Source organism: Pogona vitticeps, chromosome 2, assembly GCF_051106095.1.
Source record: "Pogona vitticeps strain Pit_001003342236 chromosome 2, PviZW2.1, whole genome shotgun sequence".
In the NCBI taxonomy this organism is placed as follows: domain Eukaryota; kingdom Metazoa; phylum Chordata; class Lepidosauria; order Squamata; family Agamidae; genus Pogona; species Pogona vitticeps.
In genome coordinates this window covers 28,618,392-28,641,727 of record NC_135784.1, presented here as the reverse complement: position 1 = coordinate 28,641,727, position 23,336 = coordinate 28,618,392, and the positions used below count along the sequence as shown (strand labels likewise).

Sequence of the window (23,336 nt, the reverse complement as noted above, 5' to 3'; positions counted from 1 at the left end):
TCTGTCACTTTTCCTTTAGTGACCGACTGCTTAGGAGAGGTTTTAAAATGGGATGGTTTGCCTTTTGTTCCTTCTAAATCTGTTTTAGTCATGCTTCACCTAATGTTCTTAATGTAATGTTATTAATTTGCTTAATATTCAAGTCACGCTAGGTCTTTTTATAGGAGAAAGGTGGGTGAAAGTCCAACCCCCTGACCAAGGCAGGAATCCAAATCCAACCAGCTAACAGATGGTTGTCTAATATTCCCTTTAATGTCTCCAGTGTTGGATTATTCACCACCTCCTGAGGTCACTAGTTCTATTGTTGTACTGCTTTAACAGTTAAGAGGTTTTTCCTGATATTCAGCCTAAATCTGACTTCCTGTAGCTTGCTTGTGTGTGTGTGTGTGTGTGTGTGTTTATAAGGGAAAGACTGGAATGTGGCAGGTTTGTGTTGTATAATTACATCTTCCAAGATTTATCAACAGAATCCACTAGCTTGGTTTTGTTCATCAGGCTGATCTACATATAACTTGGGGGGGGATGCAAATAGTTCCCCTAATGAACATGCACATTTCTGCAAACATTTTGATTTCTTAATACTTATTATTTATTTAAAACATTTTTATATTGCCTTTCTACCCCCTAGGGATCCCACAGCAATTTACAGTAAGTTAAAGCTATTAAACATGATTCATACTAGAAAAAAAAGCATTGTTTAAAAGTAGATCCAAAATGTTTTTTCATAAGCCAGTTATTAAAGCCAACCCTAGAGACCAAAAGCCCTTGAAAACAATACAATTAGCTGCTGTAGCTGGGCTGGCTTAACTTCTTCAGAGTGGGAATTCCACAATTGAATGGCTTCTACAGAGAAAGCCCTGTCTCACCTCCTCACCAGCACAACCTCAGGGGTGAGGGGCAGGAGACCCATAAGAGACCTCCGTTGAAAATTTTGAATTCTTGAGGTAAATATTGAAGAAGGCAATCTTTCACATATCCTGGTCCTCAGCTGTTTAGGGTGGTATATATCTAAAACAGCAGCTATAATTGAGTTCACAAGAAAAGCAGACACTCCTACTGTTGAAAAACTAGTCCCGACAGCATATACCAAGATCAAGGTCTATAGAGCCTGTGTCCTGAGCACACTCCTGTACTGCAGTGAGTCCTGGACTCTTTGTGCACGGCAGGAGAGGAAGCTGAACATGTTCCATATGCGTTCCCTCCGATGCATTTTTGGCATCACCTGGCAGGACAAAGTTCAAAACAGAGTAGTCCTAGAACAAGCTGGAATTTTTAGCAGGTATACATTACTGAAACGGCGATGTCTACGTTGGCACGTCATGAGAATGGCTGATGGTCGGATTCCAAAGGATCTCCTGTATAGAGAATTAGTGCAGGGAAAGTGCCCCAGAGGGAGACCACAGCTGCGATACAAGGATATCTGCAAACGGGATCTGAAAGCCTTAGGAATGGACCTCAACATCTGGGAAACCTTGACATCTGAGTGTTCAGCCTGGAGGCAGGCAGTGCATCATGGCCTCTCCCAATTTGAAGATACACTAGTTCAGCGGGCCAAGGCAAAGAGGCAGTCCCAAAACCAGCAAAATCAGGGAGCTGGACGGGACAGATTGTATTTGTCTTCAGATGTTGGGAATGAGAATAAGCTTATGAAATTTTCAGAAGAGATGTTCCCTCAGATGGTAATATTTTTATATATAACACATGATTTTCCTTATTCGGTGTATTCTGTGTGTAGAGTGAGGGGATTTGTGGTTGCCCATTGGAAAGTACAAACAAGTTTATTTTGCAAGTCTCATTGTGTTGAGATGCTATTGTGGGAGGGGAAAAGGGGTAATCAAACAGAATCAGCATTCCGCTAACATCTCGTTTGATCCAAACATTTAGAGATGGAAATATGTAGAAAGTCTACTATAATCTTCTAGTACTTTACAGAGCAGTGTTTGTAGGTCATGAAATGGCGTGTGTATCTCTCTCTCTCCCTCTTAAGGCATGAGTGAAAAATGATGGAAATGGTGTCAGACGATGACTGCATACACTGTGGAGCTGTCTGCAGTTCGAATGCTGGTGGATTTCCTTCGGGGATGTTGTAGTTGAGCATAATAAAGGGAAGCAGGTCTCTGGAAGGAGGAACCACAAGGAGAGAAGATCTGAACAGGGTGTTAAGAAGCCCAATGTTATGCCAGACACAACCCACCTGAGGGATACCCAGGTGATACTTACCTCATCCAGATTCTCCTTTTTCATTATTTCCTTCTGTCTGGTTGGATCTGTCAGAGAAATAATGATCTTGAGATTGTTGTGCCCTCATGATGAATAGGGTAGCGGGGAGGAAAACAGTGAGTGAAAAATAACTACAGCAGAACAAGAAACAAATGATGAGGCAGAATGAAAGGGTCAAAGGGAAGGGGTCCAAGGCCCGGGGGACGCTACAGTCGGGCCGATGGTAGAGTCAGTTTGGAAAGGCCTTCACATTTTCCCCTCACAGAAATACTTTACGATGGGATAAACCAGCCCCAGTTCGTTGGAAGTCAGGGGAGGGGCTCCTAATCATTCCGCTGAGGGGTACCTTTGGACATCTATCCCCCAAATCGTGTTCCAGCGTCACCAGTGATGATGCCATTTGATCAATACCTGTGGCATCACAGGGATCTTCCCTCAAACAGTCCCCAGAAACAGTTTGGCAAATATTTGAGTAATATTTCCTGTTTTGTTTCATTTTTTTAAACAGCAAATGAAGAATGTCCAAATATACCTATGATACTTCAACATTTATGAAAATACTAATTTTATTGATCCATACTTTGCTTTGTGTATTATGAGCTTCCTGGAGTTGTGCTTTTTAAAAAAATGACCCTACAAATTCTGCAATGAACAAATAAATGGATTTGAAAGAACTATTTGATTAATTTTTGCAACTCCTTCCCCTATGAATATCATAGGCAAGATAGATTAGCTGATTGAACTGTAAAATGCTTTATTGGTGCTTATCCTTAAAATGTTGAGCAGCTTTGGGACCCAAATACCAGGAAGGGCGCCTCATGTCCTGCTTGTTGTGAGTATTTACACTGTGACAGAGAAGAAAAATATTAAGGTTTCCCTTCCTTGTAGCAGAGCAGATGCTGCATAGGCATGCGGGCCGCCAGTCCTGTGACAAATCCACAACTCAACAGAAAAGGCAATTATAAACAAGTGAACTTTATAAGCATGTTACATTCCACATAGACAGGCTTAAACTCTCATCCTAACTACACAGATGTGAATCCACAAAGGTATATAGGAACAAAGCAACTGTATATCTGTTCCTTAGAGCAGTGGTCCCCAACTTTGGGCCTCCAGATGTTCTTGGACATCAACTCCCAGGAATCCTGGGCAGCAGAGGTGGTGGTGAAGGCTTGTGGGAGTTGTAGTCTAAGAACATCTGGAGGCCCAAGGCTGGGGACCACTGCCTTAGAGAGTCAAGAGAGAAAGGAAGTGAGATGGATGGCCTTTGGTAAAAGAAAGTCTTTCATGGAGGCCTGTTTCTGTGATAGCATCTTGGCCTCTGGAGTGCCCTCTCAGCACCACTGCCCTATTCTTTTAGGTATCTATACCTATTCTGTTTTTCCAGATAATTTTGAGGTGTTTTTTTTTTTGAGAGAGTTTTAAACTGGTCGATGGGAGGATAGTTGTTTTATTTTTCTTACTTTTAGAGCATGACATTGATTCTATTTTATTATTTTGTGGTGGACGACGTTGCCTGTGTAAATTACCTTAAACTCATTTTCATGGATGAAGAGTGGTCCAGAAAAATATGAATTACACCTTACTGAATAAACCTTATCGAAAAGACCTTATTGAATAAAATATTTTTGAATAAAAATTTGAATAAATTTATTTATTTATTTATTATATAAATCCTTTTCAATTTATTTATAAAGTGTCTTTATTTGTCCTGAAAGGTCTCTAAAATGGCATGAGGCATTACTGATATTAAGTCGGCATTTCCCGACTTAAATAATTCAGTTGATTGCATTTTGAAAATTGTGCCCTCAGAGTCCCAACCCTGGGGATTCAGAGAAGGAGAGATTGGTCACTTCAGTGGTGGGGCTTGGACTAATGGGTTTCTAACCAAGCACGTGTGCGAGCAAATAAATCAATGGTGAAAGGAAAGAGGCCTTCATTCATTCCTCACCTGTCCATTTCTTTCTTTCTTGGTGTTTCCTAGAAAGAAATGGCAAGAATCTTAGGTTAGTTACCGGTGTTATAAGTGTAAATAGGGATATGCAGGTGCTCATTATGACCGTCTCCATGGCCCATGTGCCCCTTAAGAAGAGGGCAAACATGTAAGATTTGTGCATGTCAACAGTCAAGGAGGAGGTCTTTTGAGACCAAACTACCCTTAAAGACTACATTGTAACAGGAACAGTTTGCAATAATAGCAGAACTCCTGTTGCTTAGCATGGTCAGTCAGTCACAACTAGAGTAATCCCACTGAATCAGCAGGGATCTAGTGAGCCAACTGCACCATAGGTTCTACTTATTCCAATGGGCTGACTCTAGTTGTGACCTACTAGATCCTGCTCGTCGTTTAGTCGTGTCCGACTCTTCGTGACCCCATGGACCAGAGCACGCCAGGCCCTCCTATCTTCCACTGCCTCCCGGAGTTGGTTCAAATTCATTCTGGTAGCTTTGATAACACTGTCCAACCATCTCGTCCTCTGCCGTCCCCTTCTCCTCTTGCCTTCACACTTTCCTAACATCAAGGTTTTTTCCAAGGAATCTTCTCCTCTCATGAGATGGCCAAAGTATTGGAGCCTCAGCTTCAGGATCTGTCCTTCCAGTGAGCACTCAGGGTTGATTTCCTTTAGAATCGATAGGTTTGTTCTCCTTGCAGTCCAGGGGACTCTCAAGAGTCTCCTCCGGCACCACAATTCAAAGGCATCAGTTCTTCGGCAGTCAGCTTTCTTTATGGTCCAGCTCTCACTTCCATTCATCACTACAGGGAAAACCATAGCTTTGACTATCCTGCTAAGATCCTGCTAAGCAACAGGATTTCAGCCCACCTATTTTTCTTGGAGAAAATCCATTCCTGAGTTGGGTGGCGCATTATGCCATAGTTTGTGCTCCTCAGAAAATCTAGGGGTGTTGCCCCTATAAGCCATGGCTCCACCGCAGCACTGGTAGTTAGGCATGTTCAGTTTGATAAGGGAACACCAGCGAAAATGGCACCCAATTTTGAGCTCCTGCCTTCTTGGTGTGTACCAATATTCTGTGGTTTCTATTCATCTCTTGAGAGTCAGTGGAGAGTGTTAGTTTTAGGATTTTGGAGATTTGGGTTTGACTCTCTAATCATCATCAACATGTACTGTCAAGTCAATTCACCGTCGTTTAGTTGTTAAGTTATGTCCGACTCTTCGTGACCCCATGGACCAGAGCACGCCAGGCCCTCCTATCTTCCACTGCCTCCCGGAGTTGTGTCAAATTCATTCTGGTAGGTAGTTTCGATGACAATGTCCAACCATCTCATCCTCTGTTGTCCCCTCCTCCTCTTGCCTTCACACTTTCCTAACATCAAGATCTTTTCCAAGGAGTCTTCTCATGAGATGGCCAAAGTATTGGAGCCTCAGCTTCAGGATCAAGTCAATTGAGACATATGGAAATCTTTTTCCAGGATTTTTCCACGTAGAGACTACTTAGAAGCAGTTTACCATTCCCTTGTTCTAGGGGTGCCCTGGGATTGTGCAGCTTGCCCAAGGCCAAACAGGCTGGCTCTTCTACCAGGAGGCACAGTGGAGAATTGAACTCTCTGTCTCTGCGGCCAGACACCTAAAACCACTGAACTATCCAGCTTGGTTAAATTCTCTCTTCTCAATTCTCCGTCCCCCCCACACTTGTCTGACCCACCCCACAGTACTTTAGTGAGGTTAATATTGGGGAGAAGAGGAATATCAGCCTGACAAAATGGCTCCACACGCTTTGCTACCAAACCCCTCCATGTCAAGGATCTTGACCCACCTCTTCAACCACACAGCCATTCCGAGAGCAGCCAGAAGCAAAACCAGCCCCACCAACAGCAAGGTCCAAATCCAGACAGCTATCCTCTTCAGAGCATGCCCAGTGGGTGTAACATCTGTGGTCCTAGCAAGGGGAGAACTTGACGAAAGGAAGGAGGCCCACGATGTTGTGTCTGCCGAACCGAAATCTTCATGAATGATTGTATGATGGTAGGAGTTTTTGAGAGAAGAAAGAAACGGCAATATTAATTAGCCATTAACATTCCCCTTTCCAAAAAAAACACAAAAAAACAAAAAATGTCACTCAAAGCAGCAAAGGATTACAGCACAAACCACAAAACAATTTATTTTTTGAAACTGACAGGAAAAAAAAACCCAATTAAAAACACACCCGTAACACCTGTGTGGTTTGAAGTCAGGCTCCCTAGAAGTGCCTTATACAAAGTGGCGCAAAATAAATAATGGAGGGTTTGGGGGAGGCACAAGAAAGGTGGCTTTGTCGTCGTTCAGACCTTCGTCATCAAGGGCAAATCGTTTGCTCAACCAACAACAAAATACAAAACATTTTCTTCACATGCTTAAATGTCACCTACAATGTGGGATTAAGCAGCAAAGACCCATTTGGCAGAAACGGAGCAAACAGGATTAATTATTGTAGAAACTTCACTTCTTCTTGGGAAGTTATTTAAGATGCGATCATGCTACTCTTGGGAGAGAGCTGGAAGAAGAGGAAAGGACGCGATGGAATCTCTACGAATTTCAATCCACACCGCACCGTTGACTTTGCAAGGCCTCATCCCTTCTACCGACTCCAAAATATATATTTTTTATTTGTTTTTCACTGAAGAAACTCCCTCGTTCCTCCTAGTGGCCCATTTTTTAAAATTTTTTAAAAAAGATTAAAAAAAACAGGGTATTGGGCCAGGGGTGCTGCCTCCCCCCCCCCCAAAGTAGCCAAATGGCTTCCCACACAACTACTCTTGGGAGAGAGCTGGAAGAAGAGGAAAGGACGCGATGGAATCTCTACAAATTTCAATCCACACCGCACCGTTGACTTTGCAAGGTCTCATCCCTTCTACCGACTCCAAAATATATATTTTTATTTTATTTTTCACTGAAGAAACTCCCTCGTTCCTCCTAGTGGCCCATTTTTTTTTAAATTTAAAAAAAGATAAAAAAAAACAGGGTATTGGGCCAGGGGTGCTGCCTCCCCCCCCCCCAAAGTAGCCAAATGGCTTCCCACACAACTAGATAAAGCATGAGGAAGCTCTCTTGAGACAGGAGACCCAGGACCTGGTATACCAATCACCTTTCCTCTGCTCTACCCTGGCAGACTGTTTGTTCATCTTGCCAAAAATGAGTGTTTGCTCCGGGGCCCTGGTTTACTCTATCCTTTCTCGTGGCGGTAGACCAGGCTGCTGGAAGTTTGAGGGACTCTCTCTACATTTGACATCAGGGGCAATGACCCATTCACTCTAGTCCGATTACAGCCCTGTTAGCAGAATTCTACTGTGTAACTATTAATTACCTGCTTCCATGTAACTGATGGGCGCAACCAAACAAATTTCAGAGACCCAGGAAGTGTAATCGAGGGAATGACACTCCCAGCGGCCCCAAACGGTTTGCCGGAAGGGATGCAGCATGACGGTAGACCCATGGTTGCTCTTCTTCGCCCAGCGTCGGTTCCCCAGTGGCTTTGAATTCACCACCCAGCGGAAAGAGTCTGTCCTCCTCGGGAAAACGCAGTGATGGCAACTGAGTTTCAACAAAGAAGGATGAAGCCACTCATAGGAGACAAGCAGGTTGTTGTGGCAGCCTGAAGACCGAAAAGGAAAACCGGTGAACCCTGGGAACAGACGCCACCGCCATTTCATGACCAGATTCCCTCAGGAACTGCCTACCTGAGTATGACTTTTATTTATTTATTTATTTATTTATTTATTTATTTATTTATTTATTTATTTATTTATTTATTTATTTATTTATTTATTTGATTTATATCCCGCTCATCTGGTAAATCTATACCACTCTGAGCGTAGATGGGTTGTTGTTATGCCTTCCTGCTCTGACTGGGTGTTTAGTACTGCTTGTGTTTACCATCTCTCAGAGTGATATTTGTTTATTCCTTTTCAATATTTGTCTAGTTATTGTTTTAATGTTGTCTTTTAAACTATGTACTGTAAGCTGCCTCTTTATCCTCATGGTTCTTAAATATTGTCTTTTAATGAAGTAAGCCCCCTTGAGTCCTTCTTAAGGCGAAATGTGGGGGGAAAATAGTTTAAACAAACAAACAAACAAACAAACAAACAAATGTTCCTCTCATGCAATGACACATTTCACAAAAAGCTTCAAGGCGGTACCTGGTACAGAAATGGAAATCCCTCCCTCTCTCTCTCTCTCTCTCTTTCTCTGTGTGTGTGTGTGTGTGTGTGTGTATCAATCGATCAATCAATTAATTGATCAACCAACCAACCAACCAACCAACCAACCAACCAACCAACCAACCAACCAACCAACCAACCAACCAACCAACCAACCAAACAAACAAACAAACAAACAAACAAACAAACAAACAAACAAACAAACAAACGACATAAATGAGATCCAATGAAATAACCCTTACATTTCAAAGGAAGAACACTTGATTTTATGTTTTGGGGGGGGGAACAGTGATGTGGAAGAAGATGAAAGTTTTGCTCTGTTTCGAAAACAACACGCAGAATCCCCCAGTGATGGAAGGTTGGTTGGTTGGTTTAGTTTCATTTCTATACCACGCCATTAGTACCTATGCCCTGTTCTTGGCGGATGCAAGCAAGCAAACTGACAACCCAAATGGACTTCCAGGTTTCTGGAAGTTGTTGTCTAACAAAAGAAATGTATACTGTATAAGGTTCTCAGGGTTTTGCTAGTTTCAGAACAGGTTATGTTGGCAGGCAAGCATTTTAACAAATGCAAAGGAAAAAGTGTGTTTTTGCATCAGATAGGTGTAAAGATGTAACTTTTCTGGAAATTTTGAAGCCATATAAAAAGCTTGGGGGGGGGAACTGTCATTCCCCACCCCCAGATTTTCAATGCCTCCCCAAGCTGTTTTATATGGCTTCAAAATTTCCAGAAATTTTACATCTCTAGCTGGGACTGCATCTTGCTTAGAGATGACGAGGTTTGGGAAAAAAAACAGGTATTTTTTCTGCCCCAAGCTTTTTACACACCTTCAAAATTTCTGGAAATTTTGCATCTCTAAACAGGTGAGCTCTTGGAAGCATTAAAACAGCCAACAGTGATTCTTCATTTAATCATCATCATCATCATCATCATCATCATCATCATCATCATCATCATCATCATCATCATCATCATCATCATCATCATCATTATTATCATCATCATCCTAACATTTCCATTACAAGTGTGTTACTCTTTTACGATGCTGCAAGACTCTTCCATTTTTGTCTTTAATTTGGGGTTGTTATGCAACCTTAAATCACTTCTGGGTTAGTGAATGAGTGACCTCCAAAATGTGCTCTCATTAACAGCCCTCCTCAGCTTTGGCAAACTCGAGCCCAGGGTTTCCTTCACCGAGTCAAAGTATCTCACGTACGGTCTTCCTCTTTCTCTACTGCTCTCTCTCTAGTGAACCTTGCCTTCTCGTGAGATGTCCAAAGTGCGATAGCGCTGGTTTAGTTATTGTTTTCCTTTATTGTGCACTAAATTACGCTTTCGAGATTACATTTTGCATTCTGCCCTGGTAGAGCAACGTAAAAAACTATTTTCAGAGAACACATGTCCAAATAACAGGAAACTGCAATTTATCAGTGGAGGCCCATGTTTTGGTCTAGCCAGCTTCAGAAGGAGATATTTCCAACCACGCAATAATAATTACGTGCTGTTAAGTCAGTCATGAGATACGGTGATCCTTTCCAAGTTCCTTAGGTATAGAGTACTCAGAAGTGCTTTACGATTCCATCTTTCTGGGGTTGCTCAGCGGCTGTGCTCAAGCTCGCACAAGACAATATTGGAGGTACAGGGGAACCGAATTCTTGAGCTCCCCAGAGTGCTTTTTTTTTGTCAGCGCAATATGCCAGGAACCAGGGCTGCAGACTTGAGTCACACGACTTGCTGTCAAGTCGGACTCAGGTTGCAGCAGTGACTCAACTTGGTTTTCCCCCCCATTGATTCGAACTCGACTCGTGACTCAGAACCCACCCACCCTTTTCATGTGGAAAAGAGCTGGTTTTTCATAAAGACTCAGGACTTGGGACTTGGTACCAAAAATTCAGTCTTGGACCCAAAAACTTGCCAACATCCCTGCCAGCAACTGAAGCTGGCTTCTTTTGCACTCAGAATATACTGTATGTACAGTGGTGCCTCACATAACAATGTTAAATTGGTTCCATTAAAAACATTGTTATGTGAAAACATCGTTAAGCGTAACACCATTTCCCATAGAGATGCATTGAAAAGCGGTTAATCCATTCCAATAGGAGCCTATTCAATATATTTCAATGGTGAAAAAAAATCACCAAAAATTCAAAAAGACTCAGAACGAAGCCAAATTACTTTAACAAAGGTTTTATTAGGTGCACTAATGATTCCAAGCATTTTAAACATTTTTAAACATTTTAGAATATTTTTAAAATAGCGAAAACAGGGCTGTAAAAAAAAAGTTAAGCGAAACAGGGGACCTAAAACTGTCATCGTTAAGTGAAACAAGGTCCCAAATATTGTTATGTGAAAATCCCCCATAGGAAACATCGTTAGGTGAGGCGGCAAAATTTCCAGCAAAGGCCATCGTTATGCGAATTCATTGTTGAGCGAGGCACTTGTTAAGCGAGGCACCACTGTACTCTGAACTCCATGATGATGCCAACTGTTGGCTATTTGTTCAATTCAATACAGTTCAGTTTCGGAAATGTCCACTTTCATTCCCAACACCTTTTATGTTATATATGCCCGTTTCCTTACAAACAATCAGCCTGAGTACAGACTAAGGGACTAATGGATAGTTGTGAGGCAAACATTGAATGGTAAGACACCCTTAAATGGATACCAATGTCTCCAGTCTTTGTTTACTTAATTGTGGGTCTATACACACAAACATGTTTTTATTAGAACTATGGAGGGCTGTGAGGCTCATTGTTAATAATCTGAACCAAAATCAGACACACACCCTAATTTGGCTAAGGGCCACAATCTTGGGTCCTTTGATTTTCTTGGACCACAATTCCCAGAAATCCTGGCCAGCACTGCTAGTGGTCAAGGTTTCTGGGAGTTTTAGTCCAAGAACATCTGGGGACCACCGATCTAGTGAGTGGGGAAGAGGCACCCTTTTTTTGTCCAGTTCAGGCAGCAAAATATCTTGGGCTGAAGTAGATGGGGCATATTATTTGGTTTAGACAACAACTCCCAGAATAAAGACCCCCAGAATATTTTGAATGTTCAAACAAGTTAACTCTCAGATCCTTACACAGGGACTGTGCCATTCTCAAATGTCACAAAGAATAAGGTACATTCATTTAAGGTGCTCATCACATGTAGGTATTGCAGGTTTAAAAAATTTATCCGCTCTCTCTCCCTTCCTTTCCCAGTGGTTTCCCACATGAAACAAAAGGTGGAACATCTTGGGAGGATTATACAATTGTAGTTAAAATTGGCCTTGATGGTGTGTTGCTTATAGACTGCCTCATAGCGTTTAAAACACTATCTAGGCAGTTTGCAATTTAACTATGTAGGCTATACATGGCCCTCTCCTCCGTGAGCTGGATACTCATTTTACTAACCTCGGAAGGATGGAAGGCTGAGTCAGCCTTGAAAGACAAGATCTCCGGATGTAGAAAGATGTGAATAATCTTTATTCTGATTTTAACATGGTCAATGAGTTTAGGCATACAGGGCCTTCTTCAGGAGCAAGATTTTAGAAACCACACTTCATTAGCTCCTTTGGTCTGAGCCAGCTACCTGAGCCCATAGGGATTGAACTCAGGTTGTGAGCAGAATCTTGACTGCAGTACTGCAGTTTAACCACGGCACCACAAGGCTCCACAAGTTGTTATGGAAAAAAAAGGTGATGGCTTAGATACATACCTGGGTCCACCTGCAGTTCAGTGTGAGTTTCTGAGCCATTGGGGAGGCGGCACAGATAGATACCGGCATCGCTCATGACCAGATTCCTGAGAAGCAATGATTTTTGATTGTAGAATGTCAGGCGCTGGTTGAACCGAAGAGGAGTTACTTCATGTGTGGTATGATTCTGGGCTATCTCCACCCAATTCCCACTTATGTTGGCACATGTGGGATTCAAGGGGAACCAGAACCAACGTGTATGGGAGCTTGAGGCTTCGCAGGGAAGTGAAGTTTGTTCCCCAGATTCACAAACAATCTTTGTCATGAGAGCTAAGGGAGAAGAGAAGAAGGGATTAGCGTCCTCTCTGCTCAAATCCCACTGTGTATCATTCCAGGCCCGCCATCTTGTGTCTTTCTCTGGTAATTTCCATTGGTTGCATGTATGTACAGTGGTGCCTCGCATTACGATGTTAATTTGTTCCAGCAAAATCGCTGTAGAGCGAAAACGTCGTAAAGCAAAAATAAAAAACCCATTGAAATGCGTTAAAACCCAGTTAATGCGTTCCAATGGGCTGAAAACTAACTGTCCAGTGAAGATCCTCCATACGGCGGCCATTTTCAGTGCCTGTATAGCGAGGAATCCGTCCCTAAGCACAGCGGGGAGCTATTTTGAGCACCCAGCGTCCATTTTGAAAACCCGACGATCAGCTGTTTTGATTGTCGTAATGCGAAGAAACGGTTCCCAAAGCAGGGAACTGATCTTCGCAAAGTGAAAAAACCCCATTTAAAAATCTTTTGCAATCGCATCGTCGTGAGGCACATTTGTCGTAATGCGGGGTAATCGTTAAGCGGGGCACGACTGTATGTATGTATGTAAGTATGTAAGTATGTAAGTATGTATGTATGTATGTATGTATGCTTGCATTCCTGACCCGCTCTGCCCTCAAATATTTCATTCATAACCATCATCAGTTTCTAGCTCCCAGCCTGTCTATTCTATTACTTCAAAAATCTTAAAAACACAGAGGAAAAAAGTAGAGTCCTGATGTTTAGACTCACTGACATGTTTAGTTTGATGAATCACTGAAAAGAAATGCTCCACACACTCAATTCGTGGCTCCTTGTCAGCCCAAATTGCTGTACCTTCTCCACATCGATCTCCTAGCTTTTCTTGGCCTACAAACAGATCCATCCTTACCTTGCCCGGTCCTCAAGATGAATAGTTGTATCAGCATGCTCAGTAGACAAAGCTCCATCTTCCCAGCTCACTCTGCCATTTGTTTAGACAACGGCAAATGTTTCTTGGGCAAGGGGAAGGCAGGAAAATGGTTCATCCGGAAATGTTATCTCCCACTGTTGTGGTTTTGAACTTCTTCTCACGGAGAAGATGTAACAAATTTAAAAAGAGAGAAAGAAATGGAATTTTCACTTTGGATGAATGTGGGAGTGGGGAGCACACAGAGCTGTATCAAATGCATATATAGCTTTATATTTTATAAAGGCAAAGACCTTTCTCTTCAGGCAAGCTTTCCCTCAGTGACTGGCTACATGAATGTGACTTTTAGATGGCTTGTTATGCCTTACTGCTCTGACTGTGTTTGTTCCTTTTTAATATTTGTATACTTATTGTTTTAGCTTTTGTTGTTGTTGTTGTTTAATCGTTTAGTCATGTCCGACTCTTCGTGACCCCGGTACTTTGGCCATCTCATGAGAAGACTCCTTGGAAAAGACCTTGATGTTAGGAAAGTGTGAAGGCAAGAGGAGAAGGGGATGACAGAGGACGAGATGGATGGACAGTGTCATCGAAGCGACCAACATGAATTTGACCCAACTCTGGGAGGCAGTGGAAGACAGGAGGGCCTGGCGTGCTCTGGTCCATGGGATCACAAAGAGTCAGACATGACTAAACAACAACAAACCTAAACACAAAGAGAACATTATGAGTCATACACCAGTTGTGGTATGATATATTTTGGTCAGTTTGGTAGGAATGGAACAGGAAGAGGAAGAAACAGGAATTTGAAGATAAGGAGGGCTCTTCCAATTTCAGATGGTCAAAAGGACACTGTTTGGGCTAACGTATCTGCAGGGCCCTAGAAGAATAAAATGGGCTTCTATTCCTGTGCAATCTAAAAAGAAGCACAACAGTTTTACAAATGCAAGAGTAAGGTTGAACCACTAAAAATATACTGTACATGGATAAAATCCCACTTCATCAGGCTGGGTACCACCTCTCCATAGAAAAGGCACCCTTGACAAATGTCCAGTCATGTCCGACTCTAGGGGATGGTGCTCATGTAGAGCCAGCGTTGGTCCGAAGAGTTTCTGTGGTCACGCGGCCAGCACGACTAGACACAGAAGGCTGTTGCCTTCCCACTGTGGTAGTACCTATTTATCTACTTGCATTTGCATGCTTTCGAACTGCTAGGTTGGCAGGAGCTGGGACAAGTGACGGGAGCTCCTGACCTTGTAGTACAGAGGCTTCAGCAGTTTAACCTGCAGCGACACCACGCCCCCAAAAATTGCAGGTTAAAGAGTCTTAAAAATTTATGGCAGATGCCCATGTTGCAGCATTCCAAACCTGCTGAAGTTTCTAAACACTCCAAAGGCAGCCTCACATAAGTGTGTTACAGTAATCTGGCAGGGGTATCTGACTAAGGCACGTGTCACTGTGGCCAGATTATACCTGCTCAGGAATGGGTGCAGCTGGTGCATTAGTTCAATTGTGCAAAGGCGCTCCTGGCCACCACAGAGACCTGGGCATCCAGGCTGAGATTAATCCAGGAGCATCTCCCACGATGCGCACCTATGTTTTCAGAGGGAGTGTAGCCACATCCAGCACAGGACGCATCTCTATTCCTTGCTCTGCCTTTTGACTGACCATGAGCACCTCTGTCTTGTCTGGATCATGGCAAATTTCAGTTTATTCACCCTCATCCAGTCCGTTAATGACACGAGATACTGATCTGGAGCCAAAACAGCTTCCTTGGATTTAGACTGAAAGATAAAACTGGGTTGCATATTGTGACACTGAATCCCCAAACTCTGGACCACCTCTCCAGTGGTTTCAGGTAGATCTTAAATAGCATAGTGGGCAAAATAAGTCAGACCAACAGCCAAGGTGTCAAACAGGAGAGTTCCAGAACCATCTTCTGAGTGCACTCCTCCATGAAGGACTGGAGCCACTTTAAAACAATGGCTCTGAGTCCCATCTCAGACTTGGGTCATCTAAAGGCATCTACAAACTGTCATCTCTCACAGAAACTGCATTGTGAAAGGTCCTCTTGCCTTCACAAGCCATAATATTTATGAACATTCCAGGACAGCTGCATCTCAACCAATGACAGGAGAGCATCACTCATGGGCTCAGATTGGTGAGAATGCCCTGGTGAAATGTTCAGTTGTTTCAAAGAGTCTGCCAGTTGCCCTGAAAGCCTTTGATATACAGTGTAATATAAAGGCAGCAATGTAAATAAATCAATCTGTGTTTTTTCGGCATCACACACTACTGTTGAAGTTCTTTTCAAATGTGCACTAACACACCTGTGTGTGCACACAAACACACGCGAGACACAGCAACTATAAAAAATAGCATCTTTATTATCAACGTCCTCTAACGATGTGTTGGTTTGGGGCTTACAGGACAAACATGACAGAGGAGAGGATGCCGATTTACAGTGCGGAGCTGGGAAGGGAACAGGGACAGCCAGATATACACGCGCACACACAAGAGAAGCCAACACACTCCATAGATGGGTGGAGAAATCCACCAATACATAAAAGCAATGAGCGCTGCCAGGGAAGGGAGTGCTATAAGCTCCATGGGAGGTGAAACTCTTGGGGAGGGAGTGGAGTGCAGTGGGTGGCTTCAAAATTTTGAAGGTGCTTCCGGGCCTGTGGAAGAAGAAGAAGAAAGTTTAGGACAAGTTAAAGCACAAAAATAGGTTTTTAAAAAGGGGTATACAAAGTTCTGGGACCCAGTGTAGAACAAGACCCGGCACAGAGCATGTGTTCATACATTTGGGTGACAGAAAAATATTTCACTTGCTCGGTAGGCGACTTGCTAGACATACAGTTCTGTCTAAAACGAATTTCAGTGGTGTTGGCGGTGACAATTAATGCAAGATTTAGAATCATAGAATAATGGTGCCAGAAGGGGCATATAGACCCCTGAGACTGATCCCCTGCTCAGTGCAAGATCCAAGTCAAAGCAGATCTGACGGTTTGTCCAACTTTCTCTTGAATGCCTCCAGGGCTGGAGTGCTCACCACCTCCCCAGGTAATTGGTTCCATTGTCGTACTGCTCTAGCAGTAAAGAAGTTGCGCCAGGCGCCAGCAACGTCTAACACGAGAGACAGTGACTCCTCAGCCCACACAAATGTATCAGGAAGAAGCACAAGGTTGGTTTTTTTTTTTTTTGTTACTTAAGCAAAGGATGATTCAAGTGTACATGGAAAAGTTTCTGAGCTTTTTTGTTTTGGGAGGGACAGCATTCCATCTTGCCTGCAACGCTGAGAAAGAAACCCTGGTGGCCGGCCACTCGTTAATTCATGCTCCAGGATTAACCCTCTCTTCACTGAAAGATGCCATTCCAAAGCAAAAGGTTGAATCACAGCCAAGCTAAGGCACGCAGAGTAAAAAAAAGTTGGAGAAACTTATTTTTTGTATTACGGGATGCTCCGGCAAGAATGGGGGAACCTTGACGTTACGGTCCAAAACACAGGAACACCTCCATGGACTGGTGTAGCACTGGCCACAAAAAAAACTAGCTCACATCAGAAGAATCTTAACTACACAAGGATGGCTGGGGCTTGCCACCATGGCACAGAAGTTTCAAGGGCATGACATCTGACTACTGGAAGGGCACGAATCTACCTGCTGGTATTCACTGCTGTAAATGTGTGAACCCACCTTCCCCAAGTGTATATATTCCACCTTCAGCAGCTCCTCCCCAGGCACCAAAGGCAGCACAAAAAAGACCCAGGCATTCCTCACCGTTCCTCCTTCCTCGTCCCCATCTATGCTAAATGTCCGTGAACTGAGCTTATCTACCAAAGTCTGAGTGCCGAACTTGCTCAGTTGCTCCTTCAAAGATTTCTTAATGGCACTTTCTAGGCAATTATGGAGTGGGGGGCATGCATGAGACAGCATTACCGCGTTTATTTATTTATTTATTTATTTGCAAACCTGCCTGAGGCATTGTTTTCTCCTTCCGTTTCTCCTGTCTGATCGTTTATTTGCCTTGCATTCTGTGTTTTATCCTTCAATTTATGCCTCTTGAAGCTGCTACTGGATTCGAACTGCTCATTTAATTCACTATTATTATATGTTTTCAACTTCTATTCTTCCAGAATAGTGGGCATCACACAAATGGGGCCATATATAAATTTGAGAAACACCGACCAGATAGGCGGGATATAAATAAAATAAATAAATAAACAAACAAACAAACAATTTTTTTAAAAATCACTTATTTTTGTGCAGAACGCACGGCATTGAGCCAGTGACCTCCGCTGCCGAAAGAACAGGCAAAGAGCAAGGATAATGTTTGCGGCTTGCCGTGCCTCCCACCCACCCCCAGTGCCGCTGGAAGCCAACGCGGATAATACTGGGATATGCAAAAGGGTCCATTTTTGTGTATAAAACAGTTTATGATGCACACACTGTGTTACAAGAATGGAGTGCATCAGAACAGGATTTTTTTTTTTTAAATTAGAGACCCGGAAAGAGAAACCACCCGAACAGTGCACGTGTCAAACATGGTCCAAAGTTCTTTGAGAGGGCAAGTGACGGATGTGTGAGATTCATGGTGGCTCAGTATCCTTGCACAGGTGTGCAGCTGGTGCACCCTGGTGGAACTTACCAGGAACAGTGCAAGCTGCCGTCTCCCTTCCGGAGTCATGTCTTCACCTGGTGTGAAAATAAATCAATCAATAAAAGGTTAGGTAAGTCGAAACGGGTGCCCCAGGGGCCAAGGACGAGGTCCTGTTACTGCTTTCCCCATCGAGCTGAAGTCGCCTCCTCTACTGCAAGGGTGGGCTACTCCCCGGTCCATCGTGCTGGACTGCTGCTCCCATGATCCTCAGGCAGCGTGATCCTCAAAGCAATTGCTTAGAGTAGCCAATTCCCTCTACCCAGCCATAGTGCAGGCCTGAGAACAACCGTCCCCCGAGGTTTTCCACTGTGGAGTTGAAGCGTGACTGGTTGTAGTTCTGGAACTTAACTGCCCCATGGCCAACCGCTCTTCCTCCCTCCCTCCCTCCCACCCTCCCCTGCTTGCGCCTCCACTCTCTCCCTCAGGCCTTACCCACACTCCAGGGAAATTCGTCTCCTTCTTCAGCTCTGTAGGACTTCAGCACCGACAGACACCAGTCGTCCTCCACTTCGTAGCGGCTGTACACGGCGGCTGCAGGGGACAAAGCAGGGCCCTGAGGAGTCACCCTCCCGTCTGAAGGGCAAGAGGGGGCTTGAACGGCTGGGCTTCCCTCGTCACTCAAGCACAGTCAACCAGTTCAGTGGATCTGGAAAGTCTGGCTTCTTTTGGAAAAGGCATTACAACTACACCACACTCACACACTGTTGGTTTTGTTTCAGTGTCCCCAACCATCCATATTTAGTTTCCCCTCCCATCTTGGGCCACAAACCTTCTTCCAAAGAACCTCTGATCACACTCGGGGACTTTTCCTTTGCTTCCATTTTGAGCAACTGCTGCTCATCCACATAAAACCTGACATGAAGGAACGAGACTTCCTCCTAGGACAAAAGGGCAAGGACTACCAGACAAGGCCAAGACCCCCGGGCACCTGGCACAGAAACTCAGCCATTTCAGACAGCGGGGACTCTCTGGCGAGCAGGTGGGCCCAGGGCCCGGAAGAGCCACACTGTAGTCCCCAGGAAGCAACGAAACCCAGAGGGTAACCCTGGACCAGGACACCCGCTCTAACTGACCTACAACATAGGATCCATCTGAGGATGGGGTGATTCTATTCACTGGAGGAAAGGGGGGCAAATAAATGTAACAAAAATATAAACCAGACATTGCTACGTCTCCTTTGGTAGCATGCCACATTCACAAGCTTAAAGTGAGCCTTGTAGCGCAATGGTTAAACTGCAGCACTGCAGTCAAGACTCTGCTCGTGACCTGTGTTCAATCTCAGAGGATTCAGAGAGCCAGATCAAGACTGACTCAGCCTTCTCTTGTTCAGAGGCCAGCAAAGTGAATACCTGGCTCACTTTTGGGAGGGAGAAACAGACCAGCCAGAGAGTGCTGTAAGTGCTATGGGGCAGTATACAAGCAGGACACTCTGCTTCGCTTTTGAAGGGCGTTTTTCATTTTCAAGCCTACTGAAGTGCGATGGCACCACAATTAAATGTTACCACAGGTACACTCCATCTGACCACAACAGTTCAATACCTGCGCTGGGAGACATGTATGGTGAAGTGTTGGCCCAGTTACTTACCCTCTTCCACGGGTGTGGAAGCTTCTAGCCATTCCCGTACGACTCTCACACCCTCTTCTGCCATGACTTTGGGATACCTGAGGCAGGGAAAAGGCACAGAAATAGCTTCTTCAAGAGATGCAAATCCAAGAGATGGATTCTGGAAAACTCCTTCAAGGGGAGATGAACCAGACAGGCCAAGGGCTGACCTCCCTGTCACTGCCATTACTGCTACAGAGAGGCAGGGTGAGCTTTAAAGCAGCCATCTAAACCTTCTTTTCAGCCACGGCCTTAGCACAATATGAAAGAAATACAGATCGAATCAGGATTATGTAAGTTGCATGACCAACCTTGCAAAATGGTGTGTGAAGTATTTTTTCCAGCCTGGGGCCCCCTCCTGATGTTGCAGGGCCCCCGTTGAGAATGGCCGCTTTAAAGCACCCGATGGGCAGAGGGTGGCAGACAAACCCCACGTAACCTATACTTTCCCTTTCCACAAGCAAGTGTGTGTGCTCCCTCCTCTCTTTTCTCCAGGTGGAAGTCCTTTCTAGAAGGAAACCCCAACAGGAGAACCGCTGGCTTTAAAGAAGTTACTTTGGGGGAAATGGGCCCCTACTATGAAGGACATGATGTGAAGCCATTCACATCATTTCTCATCTCAGCCTATAATTGTGAGATGCAGGTTCTTACCTACACGGGTTGGGCTGGCATATCCTAAATACTACTTCATCACAAGGAAACCTGCTGGTAATTTGCATGCTTCCTCTGAGACCTTCTTAGATGTCCCTTCGGTGAGAGACGGGGGGCTGGCCCATGCTACTGATAGGGCCCTTCTGTGTATTATGTTCCTACCTCCAAAAGTACCTCCTGCAGGGATATTTGCCCCTTCCTTACCATCCTTTAGGGCATGGGTTCTTAATCTTTGGCCCTCCAGCTGTTCTGGACTCCACCTCTCAGAAGCACCAGCCAGCACCGTCCATGACTAGGGATTCTGGAAAGTGTGGCCAAAATATTTGGAGAACTGAAGGTTGCAAAGCATGACTTTAGACAGCTTGTGAAGACAATGTTGTCCTGCTCAGCCTTTAAGGATGAAAGCCACCCTTTGATCTGATGGCTGCTTCCTGGTTTATTGTTTATCTTCCTATCTGTTATCTCCACTGATGGTTGAAATGTTCTGAAAATTTTTATAATTACTTTTAATTTTATTTGTACCTCACCTCAAGTGTTCATTGAGTGGAGGAATGACTTATAATATGTTGGCTCCCCTCCCCGACTTCTCCTTCACTCACCTGTGTTGTAGCATCTTCAAAAGCAGATCATTCCCTCTATTGGACATGATATCTTCGGGAACCCTAGAAATCCGGGGAAGGACAGAGTTAAGGTTCTAATACCAGCCTTCTTCTCCCTCAGAGGCACGAGGGTTGTAGCCATGTTGGGTAACGAAAACCAGCAGAGTTTTGGGGCACCTTAAAGACTAACATCTCTCATCTTGACATAAGCTTTTGCAGATCCACTTCGCCAGAGCATGAATCTGATGAAGGAGGCTGAAGTACGTGGCAACATATGCTGTGTTAGTGATGCTGCAAGAGTTCTATTGAATCCTCTACTCTGTTTCTTCTCTGAAGGAACATTGTATAAAAACCCCAGTCTTAAGAGCGGGCTGGGTAGCTTAGTGGTTTACGTATCTGGCTGCGGAGCCAGAGTTAGAAGTTTGATTCCCCACAGGGCCTCCTGCAAGTTGAGCCAGCCTGTGTGACCTTGGGAAAAACCCAGGGTCCCCCCAGAAGAAGGAAAGATGCAAACCACTTATAAGTTGTCGGGATCTGCAAGATGAGGGGAAGTAGGGGTCTTGCAGATGAAGCCAGTCTTGGGATCTGCAGATGAAGCCTCCCTCCCCTCTTGACCAGCAAGGAGAATGGAGACGAGCGCTCAGGGGTATGTTTCAGGGCGGGATCCGGATGAACAAGGACAGCTTACCCTCAGACATCTGTCCAGAGGAATCTCTCCTCCTTTGCCGCACCCCCTTTTTTATTGTACTCTACTACCTTTGCACTAGTTAATCAATACAGAGGTAACTAATTTCCTTGAATACACAAGCATCAGTAAACAGAGTGGTTGGTAAACAGACAGGCTGGTAAACAGACAGTTAATAGTAAACAGACACAGATAATGGTCAACAGATAATTTCCTGAGTACATAGACAAGTTAGACAAGTTCTTGAATACACAACAGTGTAGAGACTGTAACTACATTATCCAGAGACAATAGACAGCAGGTCAATGATTTATCCGTTACTGGAAGTTAGCAGTTATGTACGTGTCTTGCAGCTAGGGCATGATGTCTGTTACTAGCATACAGATATATATACATTGTAATAGCATAACTGCATAAGTTTTCCCCACATCCCAACCGTTTTTTATTTATTTTGTTGAAGACTTTGGCTGTTGTAAACATTTGAAAATTCTGAATCCAAGTTAGCAGTTATGTACGTGTCTTGCAGCTAGGGCATGATGTCTGTTACTAGCATACAGATATATATACATTGTAATAGCATAACTGCATAAGTTTTCCCCACAATAAGTATTCTCTCCCTTGAAAACTTTGATAACTAAAACTGACTTGAGGCACGCTATTACCATTACTATTACAGTCTTAACATTCTAGTTGTCTCATCTTTCTTGAACACCTCCATCAGGACAGATGTAGCTCAGCAATTCTGGCCAGACAAGTAGGCATTTCTATTTTTATTTTTAAACTCACGTTGTGGTGATGATCTCATCTTTGGTCCTGCGCACCAGCAACACAGGCCCCTGGTACCTGAAAAGGAGACCGATGTTAAGGCATGTTCTTGGTCCAAAGGCATGGGACACCCAAGGACCACTAAAAAAGATATTTTAGCACAGTTAAGCAGTCCCTGACACATTCCCTTAGTCATTATAATCTTTCCTCAGAATCCTAATTAAACCAATTAAATTGTCAGAAATTTTTAGAACTTTGCAGCAAAGTCAGACTGTGCCTGTTTCAGGTCTTTACCCTAAAGCAGGGCTTCCCAGTCTTGAGTCCCCAGATGTTCTTAGACTACAACTCTCAGAAATCCTTGCCAGCGTAGCTGGTGGTGAAGACTTCTGGGTGTTTTAGTCCAAGAACATCTGGAGACCCAAGGTTGGGAACCACTGCCCTGAAGTGATGGATTCCAAGATCTGTATTCTCAAAGGCTTTCACGGCCGGGAGCTGATGGTTGTTGTGGTTTTTTTTTTTACTCTTTGGCCGTGTTCTGAAGGGTTTTTCAAAAGTCTCCCCATGCGGTCCATGACCCCTTTGATGTATGGCAGACATACTTTATTTGTGGGTGGCTGTTTTTCCCTCTTCAGTTCGGTGTGGTTTTCTTGGTTTGATGGCTCTTGTGATTTCATTTTTGGAGTAGCCATTTGCCTGTAGGGCCCAATTCAGATGGTTGAGTTCGGTGCTGAGAAACTGAGCTTCACTGTTCCGATTTGCATGGTCTACCAGTATTTTGATTATGCCTCTTTTTTTTGCTGTAAGTGGTGGCTGGAATTTTTGTGCAAAACAAAGAGCCAGAAAAACCCACAACAACCATCTCAGCTACTGTTCATATTAAGGGGCTGCTAATGTTCCCATTGAACCCATCGCCACGGTTTGTTAAAAACACAAATGCAAACCCCACATTCTTTATTATTTGTTAGCTTTTATTTATACCCCTGCCTTTCCTCCGGCAGAAATCAAGGGGACATTCGTGGCTTTCTCCTGCTACTCAAGTTACTCTCGACAACCCTGTGAAGCAGGCCGGACTGAAAGATAAAAGTGTCCAGCCCAAGGTTGCCTA

General features: G+C 44.0%; 2 protein-coding genes across 3 annotated transcripts in view; both read right to left on the bottom strand.

Annotated features, from left to right (window-relative positions):
- Positions 1-565: 565 nt before the first annotated feature.
- Positions 566-15,590, bottom strand: LOC110090959 (uncharacterized). Of its 2 annotated transcripts, none has more exons than XM_020814862.3 (7): positions 13,252-15,590; positions 12,075-12,383; positions 7,522-7,809; positions 5,995-6,181; positions 4,172-4,200; positions 2,221-2,267; positions 566-2,117 (listed from the first exon to the last, which is right to left on the bottom strand). In XM_020814862.3, the coding sequence occupies exons 1-7, from the start codon at positions 13,307-13,309 to the stop codon at positions 2,016-2,018; spliced, it is 1,020 nt and encodes a 339-aa protein (XP_020670521.3). In that variant the 5' UTR covers positions 13,310-15,590; the 3' UTR covers positions 566-2,015. The 2 variants fall into 2 exon arrangements, with proteins under 2 accessions (XP_020670521.3, XP_020670520.3); XM_020814861.3 differs by having other exon boundaries at positions 1,760-2,147.
- Positions 15,591-15,633: 43 nt separating this feature from the next.
- Positions 15,634-23,336, bottom strand: part of ABHD16A (abhydrolase domain containing 16A, phospholipase) — a 33,011-nt gene continuing 25,308 nt past the window's right edge. Inside the window, exons 15-20 of the mRNA XM_078388679.1 lie at positions 22,253-22,309; positions 20,782-20,844; positions 19,514-19,590; positions 18,361-18,459; positions 17,917-17,963; positions 15,634-15,947 (exon numbers count right to left, since the gene is read on the bottom strand). Coding sequence (XP_078244805.1) covers positions 15,864-15,947; positions 17,917-17,963; positions 18,361-18,459; positions 19,514-19,590; positions 20,782-20,844; positions 22,253-22,309 — 427 coding nt within the window. The 3' untranslated portion in view covers positions 15,634-15,863. The remainder of the gene's footprint in view (positions 15,948-17,916; positions 17,964-18,360; positions 18,460-19,513; positions 19,591-20,781; positions 20,845-22,252; positions 22,310-23,336) is intronic.